General features: G+C 45.8%; 1 protein-coding gene and 1 long non-coding RNA gene across 10 annotated transcripts in view; one reads left to right on the top strand and one right to left on the bottom strand.

Annotated features, from left to right (window-relative positions):
- The window catches only part of HLCS (holocarboxylase synthetase), a 212,541-nt gene that overhangs the window by 12,513 nt on the left and 191,107 nt on the right, over window positions 1–8,921 (top strand). For all 9 annotated transcript variants that reach the window (XR_014825174.1, XR_014825175.1, XR_014825176.1 and 6 more), the window contains exon 2: window positions 4,648–4,785. Coding sequence is in view for 2 of the 9 variants with exons in the window: in XM_013982582.3 (XP_013838036.3) it covers window positions 4,648–4,785 (138 nt within the window). In the remaining 7 variants the exon portion in view is untranslated. The remainder of the gene's footprint in view (window positions 1–4,647; window positions 4,786–8,921) is intronic.
- LOC146397887 (uncharacterized) overlaps window positions 1–8,921 on the bottom strand; it is a 419,652-nt gene that overhangs the window by 340,612 nt on the left and 70,119 nt on the right. The window lies entirely within an intron of this gene.

The raw sequence follows: 8,921 nt of genomic DNA, 5'->3' as shown, positions 1-8,921 counted from the left end.
ATCTGAGGCTCGCTTGTGATCTACACCACACCTCATGGCAACACTGGATCCTTAACCCACTTCGCGAGGCCAGGGATCAAACTGCATCCTCATGGTTACTAGCTGGGTTCATAACTCGCTGAGCCATGATGGGAACTCCTAGAGAACATTCAAATATATTGAGATGCAAATATTCTTACTTTTCTTGAAAGAATGTTTTCCTTTTGCACATCTTTATGACTTTATGGGTCTTCTGTAAACTTTCGTAACTGTAACTAACCCTTTTCAGCCCTTGTTGACTGCTCCAGCTGGGTGTAGGGGCATCTGGGCCAAACCAGCATTGAGCTTTTAGGGATTTTGTAACTTGATGTGCTCCTGCTCTTCGCACAGTTAACTTTTCTTTTCTTTTCTTTTTTTTTTAAGATTTTAATTTTTTCCACTAGAGTCCCTCGACAGATGAATGGATTAAGAAGATATGGTATATAGACACAATGGAATAATATTCAGTCATAAAAAAGAACAGGAGTTCCCATTGTGGTGCAGCAGAAATGAATCCAACTAGGAACCATAAGGTTGCGGGTTTGATCCCTGGCCTCGCTCAGTGGGTTAATGTTCTGGCATTGCCACGAGCTGTGGTGTAGGTCACAGACACAGCTCGGATCCGGTGTTGCTATGGCTTTGGTGTAGGCCGGCAGCAACAGCTCCAATTGGACCCCTAGCCTGGGAACCTCCATGTGCCGCGGGTGCAGCCCTAAAAAGACAAAAAAAAAAAGATTTTTATTTTTTCCATTACTATTGATTTAGAGTGTTCTGTCAATTTCCACTGTACAACAAAGTGACCTGGTTGTACATGTATATATATATTCATATTCTTTTCCACATATTATTCTCCATCGTATTGCAAGTGACTAGGTATAGTTCCTATGTTGTACAGCACGATCTCATTGCTCATCCCACTCCAAATACAAGAGTTTGCATCTATTTACCCCAAACTCCCAGTCAATCCCACTTCCCCCTACCCTGGGAACCACAAGTCTGTTCTCCAAGTCCCTGAGTTCCTTTTCTGTGGAAAGGTTCATTTGTGCCATATATTAGATTCCAGATATAAGTGATATCATATGGTATTTGTCTTTTTCTTTCTAACTTACTTCCCTTAGTATATGAGAGTCTCTAGTTCCATCCATGTTGCTACAGATGGCGTTATTTTGTTCTTTTTTATGACTGAGTAGTATTCTGTCGTGTCTTTATCCATTCATCTGTTGTTGGACTTTTAGGTTGTTTCCATGTCTTGGCTATGGTGAATAGTGCTGCAGTGAACATGGGGGTGCATGTATCTTTTTCTTTCTTTCTTTCTTTTTTTTTTTTTTTTGCCTTTTGTACTTTTAGGGCAGCACTTGAGGCATAGGAGGTTCCCAGGCTAGGGGTCCAATTGGAGTTGTAGCTGCCGGCCTACATCAGAGCCACAGCAACACCAGATCCAAGCTGTGTCTGTGACCTACACCACAGCTCACGACAATGCTGGATCCCTAATCCACTGAGGGAGGCCAGGGATCGAAGCCATAACCTCATGGTTCCTAGTCGGATTCATTTCTGCTGCGCCATGATGGGAACTCCTGTTCTTTTTTATGACTGAGTAGTATTCCGTTGTGTCTATATACCACATCTTCTTTATCCAGTCTGTCAATGGACTTTTAGGTTTTTTTCTATGTCTTGACTATGGTGAATGGTGCTGCAGTGAATATAGGGGTGCATGTATCTCTTTCAATGAAAGTTTCATCTGGATATATGCTCACGAGTGGGATTGCTGGATCATATGGTAGTTCTAGATTTAGCTTTCTGAGGTACCTCCATACTGTTTTCCATAGTGGTTGTACCCACGCACAGCTGACTTTGTCTCACCCCAGAGCTTTGCCTAGAAGTCACTGTCTCAGAGATGTTCCCTAGTTTCCAGACTAGATGGGACCAGCCAGCTCTGTGTCCTCATAGGGTTTATTTTTGAATTTTTTGGCCCTGCTTGAGCCATGTGGCAGTTCCCGGGCCAGGGATCAAACCTGCACCATACAGTGATGAGAGCCACTGCAGTGATAGCACTGGATCCTTAACCCAAGGTGCCACAAGAGAACTCCAGTGTCCTCAATAGACTTTAAATCATGTATTTCCAGTTTTTATCTTTTTCTCCTTACGAACGATATCAGTTTAGCTTAGAAGCTTGACCTGTAACTGTCACTCAATATTTCAATGAATAAAGGAGTGTTTAGAGGTTGAGTTTAAGCTGCCATGTTTGAGGCCTACCTACAATTGGAAAGCCTATTTGCGATTAGCTACTGTTATTTTAAGGTTTTAAATACTGTGAGGCTTATGATTTTGATTGTGAAGAGACAGCAGTGAGTGATGGTTTTAAGCGAGATCTTAATTCTCTGCTCAGGAATTGAACCTGGGCAAGCCTGGATGAAAAGCAGGAACCCTAGCCACTAGACTAGCTGGAGGCTAGAAGTAGAATTGCCCTGATTCTTGCCCCCTGTTGAAAGTAAGAATGATTCAAGGAGGCAAAGACTATGAAAACAGGTATAAAGTTTATTAGAAACACAGTACAACGTGTGAGAGAGCATAGAAATACAGAGAGGTAATCTATATATCTAAGGCAGAGTAAAGCAGGAATATACACCCAAAGGAGTGAGGGGGCAGGCGTCCCCCTGAATGAGGAGCAAGGCAGAGAGGTGACTTACACCATTTGCGTGGGGTAGTTCTTCCAGGTCTTTGTCTTCGTTTAGCCAGTTGTTTATCTTTCACACCTGACCAGCCCCAGGGCCGCTTCCCCATCTGTGTGCACATCTTTTGGCCAAGATGGATTCCAGATTCCAAGATGGCAGGAAGGTTTCCAAACTTAGGGCCGGCACCCCCTCCCTTTCTGACCCAGAGGGGTCTCCCTGCGCACGTGCAGTTGGGGTCTCCTTGACCCTGAAGACGGGGACTATGTGACGTCTTTGTTCTTCTGCCCAGGCAGGGCTCAGCCCCTCTTGATTCTGTCAGTACCATTGTTTAGCCCGTTCACAGAAGACAAGTACCAGTTATTTGCCTTGTGCCTGTTGTTAATTTCTATCTTATGGTATAGATGGATGTGGCTGGTTGTAAATGTTTGCTCTGAAGCCCACCTATCTCCTGCCTCAGGAAGTGTAATAAGAGGCTACTTGCCAATGTCTATCCTGGAGCCCATCTACCTCCTGCCTCAATTTGTTTGGTCAGTCTACCTGGACTGAAGTATCTTTGTATATACATATATTTTTGCCTTTCTAGGGCCATTCTCGCGGCAAATGGAGGTTCCCAGGCCAGGAGTCGAATCGGAGCTGTAGCCACTGGCCTATGCCAGAGCCACAGCAACGCGGGATCCGAGCCGCATCTGCGACCTACACCACAGCTCACGGCAACACTGGATCCTTAACCCACGGAGCAAGGCTGGGGATCAAACCTGCAACCTCATGGTTCCTAGTTGGATTCATTAACCACTGAGCCACGACAGGAACTCCATGAAGTATCTTTGTAGAACTGAATTTTTGCCTTTGCTGTCTCCATATTTTTTTTATTATTTATTTATTTATTTATTTATTTATTTATTTATTTAGAGCTGCGCCTGTGGCATATGGAAGTTCCCAGGCTAGGGGTCAAATCAAAGCTGCAGCTGCCAGCCTACACCACAGCCACAGCCAAGCTGTGTCTGCAACATACACTGTAGCTCACAGCAGTGCTGGGTCCTTAACCCACTGAGCGAGGCCAGGGATCAAACCCATGTCCTCATGTATACTAGTCGGGTTCATTACTGCTGAGCCATAATGGGAACTCATGTTTTTGTTTTTAACTATTATTTTGATAATTATGTTTATCTATAGAAGGAGGTTTTTTTTTTTTTTTTCTCTCTTACATTTTCATGCATTAATTAGTTCAACCGATATTTATTAAGCTTCTGCTTTGTGCCAGGTTAGCGGGCCTGAAAACACCCTCTGATCTTCCCAACAAATGGAAATTTGAATTGATAAGCAATACTCAGGAGCTTGACCCAAATGTTTTTTTGGGGGAGTGGTGGTGGTGGTGAGATAGCTCTCACCTGCAGTCCTAGTTTTCAGCTTTTTCTGCTCTGGATGTGCCTTGTTTTTAGCAGGTGGAAAGCCTTTTAGGATGAATGCATGGTCCTTTAAGATAGATTTCGCTAAGAGGGCAGAGATAACTGGACACAAGCAATCTGCTAACCAGTCTTGATGCTGTAAGGGCTGCAGGAAATGAAAGAGCAGCTCCACAGGCATCTGCTGACCGGCTCACACTTCTCAGCCGCTGCATCTTTAAATGTGCTTCCAAGTTATAATTTGGAAAGCTGCGACATGCTCTCAGCAGTAAGGAATGGTGGGAATAAGTTTCAGAATTAATCGCTTGATTACAAATACCTACAGATGTTGAAGCTGCCATGAGTCCCCGAGGGATGTGCAGCTGTTTAAATAGTCACAGTTCAACACAAGAAATGCAGGGTTAATGTGGTTTCAAGGAGAGTAGCCTGTGACCTTATTTAGCTGCCACCTGGAATGACAGAGACAGAGATGCCCTGGAGGTTGAGATAAGTGGCAGTTGTCCTCTGGAGTCACATTAAATCTTCTCTCTTTGTGTTTCTTTCCCCCTTTCCAGTCCATTGATGACTTGAACAAATGGGCGCTCTTTCTGGTTTCTCCTTTCATACTTGAAGCAGAGCACATAGCATTTGTGACAGAGAGCATTTGGGCGCAGGGTACGGAGGGACCGAGGCCGGCATCCTGTCCAGAAACTGTGAGTACTGTGTGTATTGTCACCTGTATGACCTAATCAAACCTAAGTTGCCTTTTTAAAAAAATATATAATGATTTTTATTTTTTTCCATTATAGCTGGTTTACTTTTTTTTTTTTTTTGCTTTTTAGGGCCGTACTTCCTCATATGGAAGTTCCCAGGCCAGGGGTCCTTTCAGAGCTACAGCTGCCTGCCAGCCTATGCCACAGCCACAGCAACGCCAGATCTGAGCCACGCCTGCAACCTGCACTACACACAGCTCGTGGCAAATGGGATCCCCAACCCACTGAGCGAAACCAGGGATTGAACCCACATCCTCACAGTTCCTAGTCGAATTCGTTTCCGCTGCGCCATAACGGGAACTCCCTAAATTGTTTTTTTAAGGAGTGCACTTTCTTGATCTTTGGGATCCCCTTGCTTTTTGGATATTTTGGGTTAAATAAAAACATATTAGCAAAATTACTTTCACCTGTTTTTCCTTACTATTTTAATGTGGCTGCTAGATTTGAAGGCAGCAGTGTTCTCGTCTAGCCCCGCAACTTCTTCCTCCCCAAATTTTATTTGGTTACTTAGTTATTTTTAAATTTTTTTGGCCACATCTTCGGCTTGTGGAATTCTCTGGTTGGGGATCAGAGCTGCTCCAAACCGGAGACCTTAGCTGCTGCAGTGACAGCACTGGGTCCTTAACCTGAGGAACCACAAGAGAACTCCAAAATCAGTTTATTTTATTTTTTTGTCTTTTGTCTTTTTAGGGCTGCACCTGAGGCATATGGAGGTTCCCAGGCTAGGGGTCTCTGCAGCCACTGGTCTACAGCACAGCCACAGCCACGCCAGATCTGAGCTGCGTCTGTGACCTACACCACAGCTCCTGGCAACACCAGATCCTTTAATCCACTGAGCGAAGCCAGGGATCGAACCTGAAACCTCATGGATCCTCATCTGATTGTTTCCACAGTGCCACGACGGGAACTCCCCAAATCAGTTGATTTTATATCGCCACATACTTCCTAGACATCTCACTCTGAGTATTCTGAAAGCACTTCGGACACACTAATGTAGCCCAAACTGGTTGTTTATATTCCTCTGATAGAAAAATAGAAGATCTCAGATGGACACCCCAAACTGTGCTTCCTCTCACCTCCTCCTGCCAGTCAGTCACGAGATCTACTAATTCCACTCCCCAAGGGTTTCAGCGTTACTCCTTCACTTCCGTTCCTCCGCATTCCATTCTCGTCTTCATTAGCTTTTTGGGAAAGCGAATGTGAAAACAGCATCCTATTGTGTGTCCCTTCTGTGGGGTGTCCTCTTGATGGCCAGAGTTCTCTTTCTGGACACATCCAGTGGGGACAAGCTCCTGCCTTAGCTTTCAGTGGTGCTTTCTCCCTAGAGGTGGTTGCCTCTCGGGCTCCCGGGAGGCAGGCCCTCGCCTCTGCTGTGGCTGCTTCTGCTTGGGTGTCTGAGATGAGTCCTTTCTGCCTTCACTCACCCAGCGTGTGTTCCCCGTCTGCCACACGGATAATCCAGGAGGGACTTTGCTGATGACCGCCGTGGTCACTGGACCTCATCTCACCAACACTGTCTTTAGGACATGGGATTGGGATGAACAAAAGAGAGAAATAAGATGAGAAATAACGGACTCAGGAGTTCCCGTCGTGGCGCAGTGGTTAACGAATCCGACTAGGAACCATGAGGTTGCGGGTTCGATCCCTGCCCTTGCTCAGTGGGTTAACGATCCGGCGTTGCCGTGAGCTGTGGTGTAGGTTGCAGACGCAGCTCGGATCCCGCGTTGCTGTGGCTCTGGCGTAGGCCGGTGGCTACAGCTCCGATTCAACCCCTAGCCTGGGAATCTCCATATGCCTCGGGAGCGGCCCAAGAAATAGCAACAATAACAACAACAACAACAACAACAACAACAAAAGACAAAAAACAAAAAACAAACAAAAAAAAAGAAATAACGGACTCGAGCTTAAGGTGGACGGAAACGAGCGTTAGGAGATAGGTCAAGTTAAAGGAGAGCAGGCAACGGTATTTGGGGCTCAGAAGGAGGCATAGGATTTGGCAGGTGGCCTGAGAGTCACCCATGTGCTATGACTTAGTTTCTCCTGCAGGTTCCTAAGGTTTCATTTAGCTTTATATATACTTAGGATAGTAATGATACCATTTATTGAGCCCCTGCTGGGCATTTTGCATACATTACTTCTTTTCTTTTTTTGGCTTTTTAGGCTGTCACCCGTGGCATATGGAAGGTCCCAGGCTAGGGACTGAATCGGAGCTACAGCGGCTGGCCTATACCACAGCCACAGCAATGTGGGATCTGAGGCTTGTCTGTGACCTATAGCACAGCTCATGGCAATGCAGGATCCCTGACACACTGAGCCAGGCCAGGGATCAAACCCGAATGCTCATGGGTACTAGTCTGATTGCTTTCTGCTGTGCCACAAAGGGAACTCCCCCTTTTTTTGGGTGGGGCGTACCTGTAGCATATAGAAGTTCCCAGACTAGGGGTTGAATTGGCACTGCAGCTGCCAGCCTACACCACAACCACAGCAACACCAGATACAAGCTGCATCTGTGACCTACACCACAGCTCATGGCAACGCCGGATCCTTAACCCACTGAGCGAGGTGCGGTATTGAACTCGTATCCTCAGGGATACTACGATTCCTTTCTGCTGTGCCACATTGGGAACTCCTACATACATTACTTCTAATGCTCACAATTCTAGAATATATTAATGGTGTCATTTTATTTCTTTTTCTTTTTTTTTTTTTTCTTTTTTTTTGTCTTTTTGCCGTTTCTTGGGCCACTCCCATGGCATATGGAGGTTTCCAGGCTAGGGGTTCAGTTGGAGCTGTAGTGGTCGGCCTACACCAGAGCCACAGCAACGCAGGATCCGAGCCACATCTGCAAGCTACACCACAGCTTACGGCAATGCCGGATCCTTAACCCACTGAGCGAGGCCAGGGATCGAACCCGCAACCTCATGGTTCCTAGTCAGATTCATTAACCACTGAGCCACGATGGGAACTCCCAGTGGTGTCATTTTAAAGAAAAGAAAAATGAAATTAAACGACATTAAAAAAAAAAATCGAAGTAGATTTACAGTGTGTTTCTGGTGTACAGCAGAGTGATTCAGATAGGTATGTATGTATTCTTTTTCCTATTCTTTTAATTATCGTTTATTACATGATTTTTTTTTTTTTTTGGTCTTTTGTCTTGTTGTTGTTGTTGTTGCTATTTCTTGGGCCGCTCCCGCGGCATATGCAGGTTCCCAGGCTAGGGGTTGAATCGGAGCTGTAGCCACCGGCCTACGCCAGAGCCACAGCAACACAGGATCCGAGCCGCGTCTGCAACCTACACCACAGCCCACGGCAATGCCGGATCATTAACCCACTGAGCAAGGGCAGGGACCGAACCCGCAACCTCATGGTTCCCAGTCGGATTCGTTAACCACTGCGCCATGACGGGAACTCCTATTACACGATATTAAATATAGTTTCCCAGAGTTCCTGTCGAGTCGCAGTGGGAATGAATCCGACTAGTATCCATGAGGATGCAGGCTCAATCCCTGGCTTAACTCAGTGGGTTGGGGATCTGTTGTTGCTGTGGCTGTGGTGTGGGCTGGCAGCTGTAGCTCTGATTCAACCCCTAGCCTGGGAACTTCCATATGCTACAGGTATGGACCTAAAAAATATATATATACAGTTTCCTATGCTATACAGTAGGACCTTGTTTTGTCTATTTTATATATAGTAGTTTGTATCTAATCCCAAACTCCCAATTTATCCCCCCCTACCCCTTTGGTAAGTATAGTTTTGGTAACTATAAGTTTTTTCCTATGTCTGTGAGTCTGTTTCTGTCTCCCCCTCACCAATCCAGTTGTGCCACAGTGGGAACTCCTCTCTCTCTCTTTTTTTCTTTTTAGGGTCATACCTGTGGCATATGGAAGTTGCCAGGCTAGGGGTTGAATTGGAGCTGTAGCTGCTGGTCCATGGCACAGCCACAGCAATACCAGATCTGAGCTGTGTCTGCGACCTATGCTGCAGCTTTTGGCAAAGCCGGATCCTTAACCCACTGAATGAGGCCAGGGATCGACCCACATCCTCATGGATACTAGTCTGGTTCGTAACCTGCTGAG

The sequence above is a fragment of the Sus scrofa genome, chromosome 13 (genome assembly GCF_054392235.1).
Source record: "Sus scrofa isolate SSC_HxYL_T2T_F1_AM1 chromosome 13, Sscrofa_HxYL_maternal_Yorkshire_Landrace_v2.0, whole genome shotgun sequence".
Taxonomy (NCBI): domain Eukaryota; kingdom Metazoa; phylum Chordata; class Mammalia; order Artiodactyla; family Suidae; genus Sus; species Sus scrofa.
This window is presented reverse-complemented; position numbering and strand designations above follow the sequence as displayed.